The sequence below is a fragment of the Geotrypetes seraphini genome, chromosome 12 (genome assembly GCF_902459505.1).
Source record: "Geotrypetes seraphini chromosome 12, aGeoSer1.1, whole genome shotgun sequence".
NCBI classification, from domain to species: Eukaryota; Metazoa; Chordata; class Amphibia; order Gymnophiona; family Dermophiidae; genus Geotrypetes; species Geotrypetes seraphini.
This window is the reverse complement of record NC_047095.1, coordinates 103,668,613-103,688,760: the sequence shown is the minus strand read 5'-3', so window position 1 is coordinate 103,688,760 and position 20,148 is coordinate 103,668,613. Positions and strand designations below refer to the sequence as shown.

At 42.2% G+C, this 20,148-nt stretch overlaps 1 protein-coding gene across 1 annotated transcript in view; it reads left to right on the top strand.

The window, feature by feature from the left end:
- Positions 1–20,148, top strand: part of LOC117346206 (vomeronasal type-2 receptor 26-like) — a 28,915-nt gene that overhangs the window by 5,762 nt on the left and 3,005 nt on the right. The window contains exons 2-4 of the mRNA XM_033915607.1: positions 2,606–3,397; positions 11,831–12,058; positions 17,326–17,452. Coding sequence (XP_033771498.1) covers positions 2,606–3,397; positions 11,831–12,058; positions 17,326–17,452 — 1,147 coding nt within the window. The remainder of the gene's footprint in view (positions 1–2,605; positions 3,398–11,830; positions 12,059–17,325; positions 17,453–20,148) is intronic.

The window sequence follows — 20,148 nt, the reverse complement described above, 5'->3', positions numbered from 1 at the left end:
GGCAGATGAAATTTAATCTGGAAAAATGCAAAGTGATGCACATTAGGAAGAACAGTCCAAATCATAGTTACCAAATGCTGGGGTTCACCTTAGGGGTCAGCACCCATGAAAAAGATCTAGGTGTCAATGTAGGCAATACACTAAAATCTTCCACCCAGTGTGCAGTGGTGGCCAAGAAAGCAAACAGGATGCTAGGAATTAATATAAAAGAAATGCTAAATAAGACTATAAATTTTACAATGATTCTGTATTGCTCCATGATGTGATATCACCTTGAATACTGTGTTCATTTCTGGTTGTTGTATGTCCAATAGATATTGCAGATTTATAAAAGGTTCAAAAAAGAGTGCAGTAGCCGATTTAGCAAGCACTAATCGATTTAGCATGGGCTAAATGCTAATGCATCCATTAAATCCTATGGACATGTTAGCGTTTAGTGCATGCTAAATTGATTAGCGCACACTAAATCAGTTAGCATGCCCTAAAATGCTTAGCACACCTCTGTAAAAGAGGGGGGCAAGATGATAAATGGAATGGAAAGACTAAGGTAGTAAGGGCTATTCAGCTTGGAAAAGAGATGGCTGAGGAGGTCTACAAAATCCTGAGTGGTGTAGAGCAGGTAAAAGCTAATCAATTTTTTTACACTATTAAGAGTGAAATGGTGTGGTGGCCATGTTAGTCCACTCTTCAAGATAATATGTAGAAATAAAATTAAAACATAAAGGAAAAAATACCTTTTTATTAGACTAACAGTAGTTTATGATTAGCTTTTGAAGAAGAGAATGACACATCTCCTTGTGGTGTGTCAAGCTGCAAACTGTGTAAGCACATCTCCAAGGATACCATGGTAACACATATGGGAAAAACATTCAAAATAAGGAAATCCTTCACATGGTTATCTTCCAATGCAAAAAGTGCAAAGAAGGGTTCTACATTGGTGAAACAGGCCAAATGGTAAATACTAGGATCATTTTACACAGAAATCATTTTAAAAATTACAAATCCAACCAGGATGTCACCTCTGTTGGATAACACTTTGGAATAACTGACCACTGCCCCAATGATTTTATAAAGTGGACACTAAAAGGAAATTTTAAGACAATCCATGACTTTAAAAATCAAAATGATAAAATACTTTGATACCCACCAGACAGGATTCTACAAAGACCTTGGCTTTCTCTCCCACTACAAATAAACATAAACTGCTTTGTCACCTTTCTGTCTTCTACCTAACAAAAACCTAGCCTTTCTTACCCACTACAAAAAAATTCAAACTGATTTGTCATCTCTTTGGGGCAAATTCTGTAAAGGACATCTGAAATTTAGGCATCCGTTAGTATTCAGGCACTGAGCAGCATTCGATTGTATAATTGGACATCCAGATTGAAGCCATTCCCATGTCACATCTATGCCACATTAATGCCTAAGTTTTAGACACAGCTTATTCCAATGGGTGTCCATGAAATTATGGATGCCTATTTTGTGAATCGCGCACAGCCTTTGGATGTCTAAGTACCAATTATTGTTTGTTAAAGTTGTTAATTAGGCTTATTATCTAATTTCATTGGACGCCTAAGTTGCTGGACATCCACAGAATTTGCCCCTTTGTCTCTATTGCATACACTGTAGGTTTGATGGGAGAGATAGGAAGAAAACCAGGAGAGGAAATATAGTTTCATTCAAAAAATATTTAAGCTCTGGAACTTGCTGCCAGTGGATGTGGTAACAGTGGTTAATGAAGATGGATTAAAAAAGTGTAAATAAGTTTTTAGAGAAAAGTCCAAAGTCTGCTATTGAGACAACCCTAGTATCCATTGCATGAAATGTTGCAGTTATTTAGGTTTTTGCCAGGTAGTTATCACCTGGATAGGCAGCTGTGTAAACAGGAAACTGGGCTAGATGGGCCATTGGTCTGACCTGGTATGGGTATTCTTATGTGCTTATGCTCTTGCTGTACTGCTGCTAAGTTCATGCTTCCAAAAGTGGACTTTTCACATTTTATCCTCAATTGGTAATTTAACCCTAGCAGTAGTATATTTTGAAATTAGACCCTGATGGGGGTAAGAGTAACTAAGGATCATTTCTGCCAAGACAGCAGGGAACTCCTTATAGGATATGGGTGTATGGGTGTGGTCTGTTGGGAGTGGAGAGTCTGAATGTGACTTCACAGGTTTAAGGAGTCTGGGAATGTGACTGGTGAAATTTTTTTTCTAGGTGATAGGATTGACTTCAGGTATGGTTTTAGGAGGGTAGGTCTTGGAAATCTGTTATAGAGGAGAAGTGAGCTATAGGAGGGCAGGATTGACGTCAGAGGGATGGTAGACTGTTGTCAGGGGGGATGGGAAATCTTTCTATGGGGTACCCATTTTAATGCACTGGCTCTTTTAAGATAAATATCAGAAGCACTGGACTGCACATTAGTGGTCTAATATTCCAGGGCAAAAATAAAACCCAGCCTTTGAGGTAGATCATGATTACAAGTTGTGTTATTGCCTACCACAGTAAATTAAACTGTAGTAAGGAGATATGTTATAGCAGCTTAGTACTTTACCCTACAATTTCTTAAAAACAAAGATAATTCTGAATGAATTATATTTCTTAACAGATCAGCTATACATCTCAGAATTCTTTTATGAGTGTTAAGTTTCCACATTTATACCAGATTGTGCCCAGCTTTCTTAAAATCATTACTGGGATTATGAAGTTGCTAAAGCATTTCAATTGGACCTGGATTGGCATCCTCACACCTGATGATGACAACAGCCTGACATTTGTCAAGATCCTGAAAGAAAGGATTGAGCAAAATGGAGCCTGCATTGAATTCATAGAAATATTTGATCAGATCAATACTTTGACACATGAAAGAGTTGCCCAAATTAATGAGACCATTCATAATTCATCAGCTAATGTGATCATTGGTTTGTTTAATAGAGAAGATAGTTGGGGTATCATTTTAAGTAACGCATGTCAGAAGATACCTGGCAGGGTCTGGATTATAATAAGTGATATGGATTATCAAGTAATTCATCTAGTGAATCTTGGTTATAAGAATAGCACCCTACTATTCTCAAGAGTGAAGAAAAATATTCCAAGCTTTTTAAAATTTATACGTGAAGTAAAACCTATTATATTTCCTAATCATTGGATAGCTGAATATTGGTGGACTGGACTTTGTAAGGGGAACTGCCCCCAAAGCATCAGAAGATACTGCAGTAGAGATGAAGGTCTAACCTTTCTATTCCCCTGTGATTATGCTCATTTTGCCAACAGCTATTACATTTATAATGCTGTGTATGCCCTGGCACATGCACTGAGAGATATGCTTTTTTCTGGATCTGCTCAGACCACTGGGTGGAATGGAGACCGAAGCACATTATCAGATTATTTGCCTTGGAAGGTAAGATCATTTCATAAGGGAATGCTATATTCAGAAAGCAATATTGTGCAGAATAGGGGCAAGAAAGAAGATTAAACTTGTTGATATCCAGATAAGTTCAGTATATTCAGTGCTGGCCATTATCTGAATATTGACCTATAGGAGTTTAGCACTTATTTTCAGCAGCAGGCAACTAATTTAGACACCTTTATTTGAAAATTAATTGCAGATCTATAGAGGGACATAATCAAAACTTTGAAATGCCCCAAAAAACATACTAAGTCAGCACTTGGTCATCCTAATAGCAAGGACATTCATGTGCCGATAATCAAATCCAACTTTCTGGATGTGCAGCAGCACTTCTAATCTGTACATCCAGAGCTCAATGGGGCCTGTTGGGAGGTGTGTTATGGGTGGGAATCAGGCGGGCTTAAACCTGGATGTACTGCAGCTATAATCAAAGCTTTCCTAGAGGGAAATTAGACGTCAGCAGCTAGACCTTTTTTAGTTGTGTCAAAGTGCACCAAAGCTGCCCAAACTGACCATATGACCACTAGAGGGATTAAGGCATGATCGCCCCTTACTCCTCCAGTGGTCACAACCCCCTCCTACCACCCAGAGATGGAGGAAAAGAAGCATATTGAGGACTTACCTTCAGCTGATCAGGGCAGAGGAATCCCATCAGCTAAGCCAGTTTCATGGATTCCTGCTGACTCAGCTGATGGGAATTCCCTCTGCCAAGATCAGCTGAGCTGACAGGAATCTCCAAAACTGGCTCAGCTGATGGGAATTCTTCAGCTGTGATCATACAAAGTAGTTGGGTACATTTATAAACTCTATGAGCATCGGGAGCAACGTGGGCCATTCAGTGCGGTTCACCGCGCTACAAACTCCTCGCGCTGTTTGATAGAAGAGGCCCTTAAATTTGAATGATAACATTTTTAGATTCAGGATTGTAAATATATTGTCTTCCAACACACTCTAGGTAAAGAGAAAAGAAATTCCATAGGTCAATTCTTAACAGTTTTAGGTGATATAGTATACAAACAAAGATAAATTAATAGCCATGTTTATAATGTCTTTTGTTAAATTTGCTTGTTTTGTCTTATAGAAACAGGGTCTCTTTTTCCACTCAGTCTGCACATTTATGATATAATCAGTCAGTGTTTCTTTCTTTTTTTTTTCCTGCATATTTAATTTGTATCAGGGTTTAAATCCTACCATCTCAGTTATCCACCAGCCTTTTAAAAACATTTTATCTTTAACTTCTTATAATAATCCCTCAATTGCTAGGTATTTCTTCTATGGAAAATACAGCATATTTCTCCCTTATTAAAGACTTAGAAAATTAAATTGTTGACAAATTATTTACAAATATTGTAATATGTTGATTCTATATGATTCTGAAATCTTTCCACCATAAAATGTCATTTTGAACATGTGGTTAGCAAATTCTGCCAGTCACCAAATTTCTTTCATTGCACATTTTGTCCAGTTATTCAAAACTTCTATCATTATTTGTAGGCATTACATTACATTACATTAGGGATTTCTATTCCGCCATTACCTTGCGGTTCAAGGCGGCTTACAAAAGATTTATAAACAGGGTTACAATGGGATAACAATAGAATTGCTAGAGAGGTAGAGAGTAGATCTTTTGACATTTCTTTGGTAGTTAAGAACAGGGAGGCTTAGTTGAAGATTTATAAACTACAATTGTCCTTGCTATGATAGTAAAGGGTGGATCCTTTGTCTATTATTAGTGTTGTTGAGAGTACGTGAGGTTAAGGCTGTTTCAGGAATTTCTTGGAAAGTATGGTTTTTAGATCTTTTCTGAATGTCTTGTAGTCTAGGGTGGACATCAGAAGGTTGGAGATCTGGTTGTCTAGTCTTGCTGCTTGCGTGGCTAGGAGGCTGTCGTGTAGTTTTGATCGTTTTACTTCTTTGATCGGGGGGAATGAATGGGGAGTGTGTTTTTCTGTGTCTGGTTGTGGATGCTGGGATGAGGCGGTTGTTCAGGTAGGACGGGCTGTCTCCGTTAAGAGTTTTGAATAACATTCTGGTCCTAATTCTATAAAGTCCGCTTAAGGTTAGCTACTGATATTGGCACCAGTTCTATAAAACTTAGGTGCCCATTATACAGTCACTTGATGTTACCTAAGTGTGCTTAGGCAATGCTCAGTGTCCTAACATTTAGGTGTACCATATTTAAGCCAGGACTTTCTTCATGTAAACTAAGTTTGGCACCAATATCAGAGCTTAATGGCACCTAATTTACAAAGAGGTGTCTAACTCAAAAACATATCCATGGTCTGCCCTCCATCCACACCCACTTTTAGTGTAGGCAATTTGTGCTAAGCATCCGCTTCTTATAGAATCAAGTGTTTGGAGTTGGGCAACTAGCTCATAGCTGTGAATAGCTGAGGCCAGTATTGGCAATGATTAAGCTTATTGCTCAATTAGGTTAGGTGCCAATAAATGGCAAACTTCATGGAATCATGCCTGGATTCCGTTAATGGCACCAAAATTTAGGCACCAGTAGGTGACCTACCAGCATCTAAATTGCCTTAATCAACTTCAATCAGTGCGGTAATTGACCATGCCATTTAAAACTGATAACAACTTGTTAAAAACTAGATGCTAGAATTGTGCCTACAGCATGGTTTCTAGTGATGCTTAAGGTCACAGTAGGCAATATGTGATTCTCTATAAAACTTAGGTCTGGAAAGGTCTAAAAGCCTGCCTTACATTACTGGTGCCTAAGGGCTCCTTTTATAAAGGTGCGTTAGGGCCTTAAAGCCCGGTACAGCGTGCACTAAAATGCCGCGTGCGCTAGCCACTACCGCCTCCTTTTAAGCAGGTGGTGGTTTTTCGGCTAGTGCCGTGCTATAGCATGTGCTAATCTATAGCGCACTTCGTAAAAGAAGCCCTACGTTTTTTTCTTACGTACTAGTAGCTAGAATTCAGTTAATTGCACCTAAGTGTGATTGACACAAGGCCAGGACAATTTGTATAGGTGACATCTACCAAACTTGGCCCTATGGAACCAGGGTCTCTTTATTCAAATGTCTACAGTTTAAGAAGAATATTTTCCTACTTTACAACTAAATAATGTTTTTTTTATCCAGAAATAATTTTCTAATTAATAAAATGTATTCAACTCATAGCTGCTACTGTTTTTTGACCTGTTCAGGTTTTTCTCTAATGCAGTCAGGTTTAGTTATGCACCCCTGATTTCCAGAAAGCCTTTTCTTACCTAGTTACAGTTTTTTAAAAAATGAACAAAATTTCATCTAGCTAAAAGATATTGTATATTCGGAGTCTATTCAAACAGATACATATTTTTAGATAGCCTGATGGTCATATCATAATATTCTCATCTATTCACTTGTAGGACTTATTCTATTAATTATATGGTTAATTGGTTGTATTTTGAATCCCAGTTCTTCCAATTATTTTATTTATAAATGTAAAATGCATTTTTAAGCCCTTCCCCTATATTCATAGATTTTGCCATAAAACCTATGTTAATCTTATGGAATGTTTGGTGTAAAATGGTAGAGGTGGGTGATAAATTGAGGGTTGACCATACTTCTACACTGAGGGCCTTATTCTATAAACACTAAACTAAACTAAGCCTTAGGTTTATATACCGCATCTTCTCCACTGAAGTGGAGCTCGACACGGTTTAGAGTTTAAAAAAATATGGGAAGAGAGAAGAGAAAGAATTTACAAAGCATAAAAAGAGGGGATGTAATCAGGAGAAGAGATTATCATATGCTAGAGAAAAGCCAGGTTTTCAGTTGTTTTCGGAATAATTGGAGGGAGTCCAGGTTCCGCAGTGGGACAGTGAGGTCGTTCCAGATGCCGGTGATTTTGGAGAGGAGGGATCTACCCAGTTTACCTGCGTAGAGGATGCCGTGTAGAGAGGGGAAGGATAGTTTATGTCTGTGGGCAGATCTGGTGGTAGTTGGTGTCGGGGCAAGGAAGGATAGAGGGATTAGGGGCGGAAGGATGCCGTGAATGATCTTGAAAGCCAGGCAGGAGCATTTGAAATGAATTCTGGAAAGTACTGGGAGCCAGTGAAGATTGGTAAGTAGAGGGGAGACGTGGTCATATTTGCGTTTAGCAAAAATCAGCTTAGCCGCAGTGTTCTGGATAAGCTGGAGTCTGTGAAGACTTTTTTCGTTAGGCCTAAGTAGATGGCGTTACAATAATTGAGTTTGGATAGGATGATGGATTGTACAAGGACGGTGAAATGCTTTTGGTGAAAATAGGATCTAACTTTCCTCAGCATGTGGAGGCTGAAAAAACAAGATATTGCCAGGGAATTCAGGTGATCGTTGAGGGAAAGGGAGGAGTCGATAGTGATGCCAAGGACCTTGCTTGAGAACTCAAGGTGTAGAGCAGGGCCTGTGGGTAGGGTGAAGAGGGCAGGCAGGTGGGCTAATTTTGGGCCAAGCCAGAGTAATTTTGTTTTTGATTCATTTAATTTCATCTGTACTGAGAGAGACCAGGCATGAAGTCTCATTATGCATGATGTGATGTTCTCTTGGAGGTTTGTAAGGTTTGGATCTGTTTTCAGGAGGATGAGGATATCGTCTGCATATGTGTAAATTGTTTCAAGGGGGGATAGTTTAAGGAGCTTCAGGGAGGTCATTGAAGAGAATAGGGGATAGGAGAGAGCCCTGTGGAACACCACAGGATGGTGTCCATGAAGCGGATTTGGAGCCGTTTGTGTTGACAATGTAGGAACGATCGCGAAGGAAGTTTGAGAACCACTTTAGGACAGAAGAGTCTATCCCAATCTCGGAAAGTTGGTAGATTAGTATGTCGTGATGCACGACGTCGAAAGCCGCGGAGAGATCAAACTGTAGGAGAACAGCAAATTTGTTTCGGGTGTGTAGTTGTTGCACCTTTGAGATTAGGGAAACTAGGAGGGACTCGGTGCTGAAATTGGGCCTAAATCCGTATTAGTAGTGTTGGAGAATGGAGAATCTCTCTAGGTAAGAGGAGAGCTGAGTGACGACTATGGTCTCTAGAAGTTTTGTTAAAAGAGGGATGTTTGCTATGGGGCGATAGTTCGATGGTGAGGAAGGGTCAAGATCGGGTTTTTTCAGAAGAGGGGATAAGGCAATGTGTCCCATTTCGGTGGAGAACAGGCCCGATAGTAAGACTTTGTTTATGAGGTTAGTAAGGGAAGAGATGGCCTGTGTAGGGATTTTTTCGTAAAGGTAGGATGGGAAGGGATCTAGGATGCACTTGCAGGATTTAAGTTTGAGGCAAAGTTTAGAGATCTGGGTCTCAGATACAAGTTCGAATGTAGTCCATGATCTGTCGGCAGGGATAGCGTCGGAGTCTTTCGGGGGGAGAGAGTTGTAGGAGATAGCTGAGGGAAACGAGCTCTTTATGGTAGTGATCTTCTCGTTGAAAAATTTGGCTAAGTCATTTGGAGATGGGAGGGGGGAGGGGGCGGAGTCATTTTTAGAAGTTAGGTTCCGCCAAATGTGGAACAGTGTACTGTTTTGGTTTTTAGACCTGGAGATTTTGTCTCCATAGTAATTTTTCCTAGCTTTTTTTAGTACGGAGTTGTAGGATTTGATGTTTACTCTCCAGGATTGCTTATCTAGGGGGGATTTTGATTTTTTCCATCTCCGTTCCAGGGCCCGACATTTCTGTTTTAATTCTCTGTGGTAAGGGAGGTATCAGGGAGCCTTATGAGAATAGGAGATGGTTTTAGTGGTTAGAGGGGCAAGGGCACAGTACGTGGATTCGGAAAGAGTCACCCAGTTGTGCCAGATTGAGTCAGGGTTCGTGTGAGTGGGAAGGGGAGGGAGTTTGTTGAGAAACTGGGACCAGAATAATTCATTTGAGATCTTTTTGCGGTAGGTGATGGAGTTTGTGGCACGGGTTGGGGTATCAAGGGCTGACATGAAGACAGGGAGGCAGAAAGAGCCTAGGAGGTGATCCGAACAGGGAACATGTTCCCAACGGGTCATATCTGTGGAAGTTTTATGCTCAGTCAGGTCAAGAAAGCTAATGATGTCAATGGAGTGCCCCTTTTCATGGGTAGAGGTGGGCGGGGAAGCAGTGAAGCCTAAGGAGGTGAGGAAGTCTTTGAACTCAGTTGAGTCATTGTTGGTGTTGTCGTCTAGGTGAAGGTTTATGTCACCTATGATCAGTAGTCTTTGGAATTTTAGATAGGCCTTTGTTATGGTCTCAAGAACAAAGTCAGAGGATTTATTCCAGGGGTTGGGTGGGCGGTAAAGTAGCAGGATGCCTAATGGGTGGGGGCGAAATTCATCATTTATTGAGGCAAGCATGAATTCCAGGGAGGGGTGACTACCCTTTTCTAAGAGCTCAACATTAAAGAATGATTTGTAGAGAAGGGCTAGACCTCCTCCTTTTCGATTTAATCTAGGAGAGAAAAGACCGTGGTAGCCTGGGGGACAGAGTTCATTTTGTATGAGTAAATCATCTTTTTCGATCCATGATTCAGTGATGCACAAAAAACCCGGATCAACATCCTCAAGTAAATCTTTTACTATTTGGGTCTTATTTCTGAAGGACCTGGCATTACAATAGAGAGTAGGGACTGGGGTGAGAGAGTCAGAGGTAAGGATGGGCAGGTTTGCTGGGGGAACAGGTTTTAGGGTGGAGAGGTTAGCACCTCGGTGTTTTTTGTAATGATGGGGTCTAGAGGATACTAGCATGGGAATTCTGAGCCCAGGACAGATGTTGTTGGGGAATGTAGCATTGGGAGAGTTTGGGAAGAGGTTTTTGGGAGTGGGAAGTGTTTGTGAGGGAGCAGAGAAGGAGGAAAAAGAGGCCAGAGTGAAGGAATTCAGGGGCGGAGCAGGGCTCCCACGCTGCCCGAAGTCACCGGGACAAAGAGAGGAGTGGCCCCGAAGGCAGGGAGCTGCTTCTAAGGAGAGCGATGAGAGTCTCTGGACTTCGGGGCGGAGCAACAGCTCCCACGCGGCCCGAAGTGGCGGTTGGAGTGAGGAGCAGCACCCGATGGCAGAGGTGCTATTCTCAAAGAAAAACTCAGTCCAGCAGGAGAGTTCGGGAGGAGTAGGGCTCCCACGCTGCCCGAAGTCACCGGGCCGAAGAGAGGAGCAGCCCGGAAGGCAGGAGCTGCTTCTGAGGAGAGCGATGAGAGTTTCTGGACTTCGGGGGCGGAGCAACGGCTCCCATGAGGCCCGAAGTGGGCCCGAAGTGGCACCGAAGGCAGAGGTGCTATTCTCAAAGAAAACTCAGTCCAGCAGGGGAATTCGGGTGGAGTAGGGCTCCCACGCTGCCCAAAGTCACCAGGCCGAAGAGAGGAGCAGCCTGGAAGGCAGGGAGCTGCTTCTGAGGAGAGCGATGAGAGTCTCTGGGCTTCGGGGCAGAGCAACGGCTCCCACGCAGCCCGAAGTAGCGGTTGGAGTGAGGAGCAGCACCCGATGGCAGAGGTGCTGCTCTTGAAGAAAACTTGGTCCAGCAGGAGAATTCGGGGGCGGAGCAGGGCTCCCACGCTACCTGAAGTCACCGGGCCGAAGAGAGGAGCAGCCCCGAAGGCAGGGAGCTGCTTCTGAGGAGAGCGATGAGAGACTCTGGCTTCGGGTGGAGCAACTCTCCCCAGGAACTCCTGCTGGTGGCTGGAGGGTTTGTTTTTTTTTGTTTTTTTTAAATTAAATTCGGGACCCCCGCTTGTCTGGGAGAAGGGCGGAGCAAGGGCTTTCACGCTCAACTCTCCCCAGGAACTCCTGCTGGTGGCTGGAGGAGGTCAGGTAAAGGCTGTGCGCCGTTGGCGCTTTAGATTTTTTAAATTCGGGTCCCCCGCTGGTCTGGGAGAGGGCAGAGTAAGGGCTCCCACGCTCAACTCTCCCTAGGAACTCCTGCTGGTGTTTTTAATAATTAGATAATTAAATAGATAAAGAAGTGTTGTTTAAAAGGAGGGAGCTCAACTGTCAGCCAGCCACCATCCAGCCTCCAAGTTCCGGAACATCTTGAGACTGCAGATGCCACTTGCCAACAGCTGATCACTGTAAATAGAAGAATGCCCCAGGTATCTGAACAGGGATTGGTGCTTTTTTAACATATTTATAAATGATTGGGGAATGGGAACATGAGTGGGGTGATCAAAAGTGCCAATGACACAACATTTTTCAACATTGTCAAATTGAATGCAGATTGTGAGAAATTACAGGAGGACCTGGGAGACTAAACAGTTAAAATTCAATGTGGACAAGTACAAAATAATGCACATAGGGAAAAATAACCCAAATGATACTAAGTTCCATATTAGGAGTCACCACCCAGGCAAGGATTTAGTTGTCATTGTGTTTTTAATGTGTGCTTTTCTGAGTGAACATCAGACTGGCAAATTATAATTATTCTTAAACAAATACATAAATTAATGAGAAATTGGCAGTTCCAGGCATTCCTGAAAATATATCATTTATTCCTTAGCTTCATCATTATCTAAAGAATGTACACTTTAAGAATGTGCTTGGTGAAGACATCAATTTTGATGAGAATGGAGATCTACCTATTGAATACAGTATTACTAATCTGATCTTTCTGCCAAATGGAACAGTGCAACATGAAATTGTTGGAGGTTATAAACCTTATGCTGCTCCTGGGGAGGATTTCACCATCAATGAAAACATGATAGTATGGGAGGCTTCATTTGCTCAGGTGAGAGTTATGAAACATTATGTAAGATGCCTCATAATACAAAAGGTATTGCTTGTTGTGATAAAACACATAGTAGTTGCTCTGCTTCATTACTGGTGGTTTTGCTTAATCCTTTGGGGGGTGCTAGAGTCAGTGTAGCCATTGACCCAATCAGTGATTGCATACCAAGGCATGGGCTGGACTTTAAGCATTGCTGCATTCATTTGCTTTGATAAGGGTACAATGGCATCATTGAAGATGTTGCTTGCACATGTGTAGAAGCATATCCAGATGCAGGAGGGCCGGACTGAGGTTTAATGGTACAAAAAAGCACCAAAGAGATAATAGAGGGCCAGGAGTCCCGCTCCTGGCACTCTCACACCAACCTCTCTTCTCTCATACTTATATAATTCCACTGGAGTTCCGTTCCTTCCCTAACCATGTAAACCGTGTCGAGCTCCATCTGCAGAGATGATGCGGTATATAAACCCAAGATTTAGATTAGATTAGATTAGATTAGGAGTAGAAGAAGACCCTAAGCCTTGTGGCAGAAAGCAGGTGAGTTGGCCCAGTTGGTGATGGTGCTGGGAGGTGCAGCTTGATCTGGATTGGTGTTGACAAGTTTGGCCTGGTCCAGGGCTTCAGTCTCTCATGGTGGATGCATTGGGGTTGCCAAGTAATGGCTCATTTGGTTGTTGCATGCTGGAACTATGACTGGGGAGGGGGGCTTGCAGGAGAAGGAAAAATATAAAAGAAAAAGAAGTTCCTTGAAGGCAGGGAATAAGGAAAAGGAGTTTATTTGATTTTATATTTGTGGTGAGAGCATATTTTAACTGGATGTTTTTTGTTTGCAGGGCTAAAAGACCTGATCTCTGTCCCATGCATGAGGCTTCTCATTGTAGAGATCAGCAGTGGTGATTGGAAGTTCTTAACCTGCTGGTTTGGCAGTTAGGAGGGAGCATTTGTGACAAGCAGCTGTGTGTTGGTTGCTGTCTTTCTCAAGCTGTAAAATTTGAGTACTCAGAACGCCTGAGACGGGTGTCCTATACAGAATTGGGCCTAGACCCGCCTAAAATAAACCTTATTCTGTAACTGACTTCCATGTTACAGACGCCGGTTACAGAACCGGATTAGTGTAGACACAGCTGCTATACTTATTGTGGCAAGGGATCTTCCTGCCATGATGAGTTTAGCGACCACCAGTCCCCGCCCCCCCAGAATGATCGCAGAAGCAGGGTGATCAACCCCTCCTGCCGGCAGCCCCTCCAACGATCGGGGAGGCAGGAGGGAGCCAAAACCCTCCTGCCTTAAGACAACCCCCACCCTCTGACAATCGCAGAGGCATGAGGAAGCCCAAGGTGCCTGAGCCAATCAGGGCCTTAGGCCCCTCCCTGTGCATCACATGATGTACTAGGGCAGGGCCTAAGGCCGCAGTGCATTGGAGGAGGAGGCCTGCAGCAGGAGGTACTGAGCACCCCTCCTGCTCCCAACTTTTTTAAGGGGAGGGGTGGGATGGGCCTGGCCAGGCTGGGTCAGCTGGCTGATGGCGAGTTTGGAATGGCAGGAGGGAGTGAATCTAGCCCTTAATCACCAGTAGTGTTCAAATTTGTGCACAAACCTGCAAGTTTAGACTTAAAGATAGAAGTTAAAGGTTTACTTATCTGGCATTTATTTTTCTTGTGAAGAGGTGTACATTTTCCTTCCAAGAGTGCTTAGTTCTGGAAATTGTTAGCTAATGGTTATTCTTGTTTTTATTACATCCAAATTTTAAATAAAACTTTACTCCGATAGGTGTAACATTTTTCCTGAGTTTCCTTAGTTTACAATTCCTCCTATTGCTTTCAGAGGTGTTAGGAAGAGGTTAGTTTCTTTAATAAGTACTTCACTCTTATTTAGAGTATTGAGGGGGAGTTAACCAAACACACAGCTTCAGTTGTTGCCTTGTAATTACTAGTACTGTCCTGAAGGTGGGGCTACAATAGAACAGCAGCATCTAATGTGGGAAAGCCTACTAGAGCATCTCACAGGTATTTTAAGTAGGCTGGTGGGTGGACTACTGAGCCATGGATAGGAGAAACCTGTCTCATAAAGCATTCTAACCATTATTTTTATGATGGAAAGTGTGACTGCACCAAAACTATACTATACAGCCATATAAGTGCCACCTGCAGCCATAAGGGCTATTGGTGTGGTAGACTAGTGAGTATAGTTTTGGTTTTGATAGAGTTTTAGAGGACTTAGTATAACATGTGGATTATGATGAGATGTACATTTGGCACCCTTTATATGATGTTCACAGTAGTACCCTCTAAGGTGCCTACTGCTCCGTTGGATGTCTATGTGGCCAGTCCATCAAAATATTGACCCCCTCCTCTGTCTAAATAAGATTGATTTGGGTGACATTGCTCTGAATGGGCTACTTTGTGGTCTTCCCCGCTGGGGCTTTTTCTCTGCCATGTCACAGTAGGAAGGTCAGTGGGGTTCTGCTGCACAGGGAGATGGGAGAGAGGAATAGAAAGATGCTGCAGAGGGAAGGCCTGGCCGCAGTGGGGAAGATCGTGAAGCAACCCATTCAGAGCGCTGCTGCAGCTGCTGTTTTTAGAGGCCTTGGAGCGGAGGTATGTCACTCTTACAGTAGGAGGGTCGGTGAGGTTTTGCTGCACAGGGGGATGGGAGGGAGGTATAAAAAGATGCTGCACAAGGGGATGGGTGAGAGGGAAGTAAAGATGTTGAACTTGGGGGGAAAGGAAAGAGGAAGAATTGGGGTAGAAGAGAGGAAGGGAGAGATGAGTGTTGTACATTAAAAAAAAGACATCCCCCATAATAAGCCCTAATGCATTTTTGGACCCAAAATTAATGACACTGTCTTATTTTCAGAGAAACATGGCAATATTTCCTGCTGTTGATATAAAAGTAAAAAACAATAACAAAAAATAAGGGCTCCTTTTAAGGTGCACTAGCGTTTTTAGCGCATGCAGCAGATTAGCGCAAGCTAACCCCACGCTACATGGCTAGAACTAACGCCAACTCAATGCTGGTGTTAGCGTCTAGCATGCACGGCATTGTAGTGCACGCTATTCCACACGTTAATGCCCTAACGCAGCTTAGTTAATGGAGCCCCAAGTTTATAACACAATAAGAATTAAGATAACACAAAAGGAGGTGGAGGCTATATGGGTTAGTGATGGAAATTATGAACCATTAAAAATTTGGTATTGTATTTATTATCCATATCCAAGTAGGTTTCTGATACCCTTTATCCTCCGTGCTCTCTTGGAATACCTTACTGTGGGATTTTCTCTATAATATATATATATATATATATATATATATATATATATATATATATATATATATATATATATCTCCACACAATAACAATCCACACAGTATATATATATACTGTGTGGATTGTTTCTAAGGAATCCTACAAACCATCTTCACTGATCTTTTCAATGGTTGCTTACAAAGAACACCATCCAAATCACACCTATAGAGGTGCCTACTGGTAACTACATCCAAAGTAGGCATGTTTTGTCAGCTTTAGTGTACTGGCAGGTCCAGTATGCAATAAAAGTATTCTGGGATATTATATTAATCAAATCTGACCCTGGGCACTGTCTGCAAATAGATTGAATGGTCCCTACCCATTCAGTCTAACAAAAGACCGTTTACTTAGAATGCTACTAAATGACTCCTTTTTAAAAAATGGGTGGAAATTAGGGTGCGTCTTATGGAACAAATATAATAACCCCCCCATCCATACCTTTAAATCAGACATGTCAGGCCCGCAGGCCAATAAAACAAGGCCCACCAAACAATTCCTGCCATCGCCTAGACCCGTGTTCCTTCCCTCCCTCCCTCCATCAGATGCAGCACAGCAAGTGTAAAGGAGCCACATTGAAAAGGAGCCCACCTCCGTACGTTCCCTCAGCAATGATCCTGTACATAAGAAGAGGGGCGGGACCGCGGCAGAGGGAATGTGCTGTGGAGGCCAACTCTAGAGCCTTTGCTGGGCACTCTCTTCCCCAGTGCCACAATCGTCTCAGGCCAGCCCAACCTGAGCTTAAAGACAGTTTCTTGAAGAAGGCTCAATCCTGAACCTTGTGCTTCCCCCCTGGCAAACCCCCGACTCATCACATGGATATCACATTGGCAGGCTCCTGAAACATTTCTTTTCAGCATGGTCATGCCAAAGAGCTGACAGGAGGCCAGATCAAGGGAAATATCCTATGCATTAAGAGAAAAGGGGTCCTGAAGTATTTTCTTGAAAATCAGCAGCACCCTTTAACTCTTCAGAATGTGCATCAAAGTTGCACTCATTCTTAAAATAAACACTACCCTCAACTTGAGTTGTGCTTAAATACATTGTCTTAAATCATAGAGAGCCTCAGGGTGCAATCGGTAAGCTACTTGCCTACTGCACCTAGCATAGGTTAAATACCACACTGGGATTTCTGTCAGATAGCTGGTCTTTGGCCAACTCAGCCATCCATTCACTTTCAGTTGGTAAATGATTATTTGACCTTAGCTGGGGGTGGGTGGATAAAGATGGCCAAGAAAGACAATAGCAAACCACCCACTAACTTTCTGCTAAGAAACCAGTGGAATTGTATTAAGAGGTCCAGGATGGAGGGAGGGAAGGAAAAGAAGGGCAAATCTCGGGCCAAAAGGAAAGATGCCAGACCTCCGGTGGATGGAAGGGAAAAAGAAAGAAGGAGACCCTGGCAAGTGACTTATCAGAAGACAACCAGAGCCTGGGACCATAATGATTTGAATAATGACCAGACAACAAAAGGTAGAAAAAATTATTTTATTTTCTGTTTTGTGATTACAATATGCCATATTTGAAATACATATCCTGCCAGAGCTGGTGTTAGACAGGGAAGGGAGGGGAGTCAGGGTGCAGAGCCTGGCAGGGAGTGAGAGGGGCTAGGTGCAGAGCCTGGTATATATTAGTATACAATTTGATTCATAATGGGGGTTTTTCTTGTTGTCCTCCCCTAAATCTAGGATGCGTCTTATGGTCAGGTGTGTCTTATGGAGTGAAAAATACGGTAGTTAAATACAACTTCCTACAATGTATGTGCTCTAGGAATAAACTATCAGTCAGCAATAAAATATTGCTAATTAGACAGATATTTCTGAAAACAATTTTCTAAAAGGCAATTTGTGATATCTGAAGAAAATATCTGAATAGCTCCATAAATGGACAGAAAAGTAATATTACATTTGCAAAAGTACAGTCCACTGTCATTTGAAGATAGATTTGTTTTCTCAACCCACAGATACCTCCAGAATCCAGATGTAGCCAGAGCTGTGCTCCCGGCTACAGGAAATTAACAAAAGAAGGAAAGCCTGTCTGCTGCTATAACTGTATTCCCTGTCCAAGTGGCGAAATCTCCAATGAAACTGGTGAGTGATATTTAACACATAAGGTTCATATTGGCAGTTTATTCAGAATGATGTCTATTCTTTGAGATTTAGAAAAAACTAATAAAATATATACTGAAAAAAAGACCAATGGACCATCCAGTCCAGCATTTTGGCCCAGAATCTATAAAAGACACCTAGTCAATCTAGACATCTGAGTTAATTATTTAAAAAGCTAATTGGCACCAATAATAAGCAATTAGCACCATTTTCAAGTAAGTGCCTAGTCCAAGGCACCTACCAGGGAGTGGATTGTAGGTGTGTTTGGCATGTAGGCTTATGTTTTGGACTTTGGTGCCTAATTTGGAACCAATATTTAGACAAGAAAACCCTGGAATAAATAGGGTCACATAAGGTTAGTACACCTGCTGGCTTCTATGTCCATTTTAGGCAAAGCTAGGCATAAATCTATAAATGGTGCCTAACTTAAGATTGACATACACTATGTACTGTTTTTCTTAATGCCTATGTTATAGATGCTGTTTATAGAATGGGGGCCTTTATCTTCTAAAATGGTCAGTTTTGGTTTTTTTAGAACCCAGTAGATCTTAATAAGAATGTCCATCCTTTATTGCTCAAATTCAGAAGTACAAAGGGGAGGAGAATCCTAGTATTTAGTGCAGCAGCCTGAGAACCTGGGGAACTGGGGTGAATTCTCACTACAGCCCCTTGTGACTCTAGGCAAGTCATTTAACTCCTCATTGCCCCAGGTCCATAATACATACTGTAAGTGTATATAATATGTATACCACTTTGATTTTAACTACAGAAAGGTGGTATATCAAGTCATATTTCCTACCCCTACTTCAGTCCACTATCATAGATACTCCTGTCAGAATTCTGCACGTTTGAAAATTCTGTTCAAAATGTATGAAAATGCTGTTAAGGAGTTTACATCCATTTAGATTCATTGCTTAGGCCCCTTTTATCAAGTTGTGGTAGAGGTTTTTATAAAGGGCTAGTGAGGTAAAGGCTCTGACATAGGAATTGTATGAGAATTGAAGAATTTACCTCACAGGCCCATGGTAAAACCTCCACTGCAGCTTGATAAAAGGGGTCTTAACCAGTTACATATTCAGCCTTATATAGTTTATTTCTTATGTTCATATTAATGTATTTTTTATTGTTTGTCATTGTCTGTATGTATTATTTTGTAAGCTGCCCAGAATTGCTTGGAGTAGGTAATCAATGCTTAATATACAACAAAATAAAATATTGCTTGGGTCTAGGACTAGGGACAGGGCTGACAAAAACCAGGGGATAATAAGCAGTCTATGAGACAGCACTCTTTACTTAGGCCTAAATTCTATAATGGCACCAATATTAGTGGTCGTCTAAACAGTGGCTGTTGATCATGTATCATTCATGCATTGGCACTGATTACAGAATCACAAAGGTGGGAAAGAGGAACCAGAAATGTAGGCCAGGGTTTTCCAGGAAAAGAGAAATCATCTGGTTTGAAATCCTGACAAGACAACAGTCTCCATTCTTTCATTTTCTTCTCTTCTGGGAACTCACCATATGTCCTTTTGGCATAAATCATGGACAAGGCTACCATTTAGCAATCCTGGCAAAGTGCCCAGGCCTATCTAATGGTAGAGGCCATGTGCAGCTGAACTCTGCCTTCTGCTCCTCTCCTGGCATACAGGTCCTGAATCCCTCCAGCATTTCATCTGCTTACCATTCCTCCAAATAGTATGGTGAGTTGTGGCAAAGAAAGCTTAAAGCTGCCTCTCTGATTGATGGAACCTTTCCTCGACTGAGTTTTGCTCACAGGAAATTGCAATGCAGAGGTGGGATGCAGCTAAGCAAAGGCTCCACTGGCCAGAGAGGCAGCTTTCAGCTCTGTCTCTTCTGTAACTCACTGCAGGGTTTGGAGAACTAACAGTGAGAGGAACTTGAGAGATTCCAAAACAGGGCATTGGAGGAGGGAGGATAGGAAAAGAGATGCGGACCAAAGGAGATGGGGAAGAGAGGGGCCAGACACTGGACTAGAGGGAGTGGAGCAATAGATACTCTGGACCAAGGGGGGAAGACACACTCACACATCCTGGACTAAAGAGGGAGGAAGACCAAGAAAAGGAGGGGAGAGAGTAAAAGAGATAAAGATACTCTAGGCCAAGGAGGGAGAGAGAAAGAAGAGATGCTGGACTATGGGCGGGATAAGGGGTACAGGAGGAAGGTAGGAAAGAAAGTAGAGGAATAGCCAAGGAGTAATGGAAGAAGCTTAGTCTAAAGAGGGGAAAAGAAAGAAAGAAAGAGAAGAGATGCTGAACTATGAGGGGGACTGGTGTGCAGGAGGAAGGTAGGAGAGAAAAAAAGATATGAGGAGAGACAGAGAGTAGATGCTGGGCATGGAGAGAGCACAAAGACAGTGACACAGAGGGAGATATTGAATACAAGGAGACACAACACAGAGAGGGAGGACTGGGACAGGAATAGAGAGTGCAGTAGCTGAATAGAAGAAATAGAGATACAGAGGAAAGATGGATAATGGACACAGAGAGAAAAGAAAGGTCAAAAAGACCTTGGAGAGAATTTAGAAAAGCAGGAGATACTGGGACCAAATCAATGCTTACACAACAAAGGAATATTTTTTTATTTTGTTTTTGTTTTTTTGTTTCTGAATTTGTCAATTTTCAGCTTTGGGCAGTGTATCTCTCTATTTTCTATTTCAG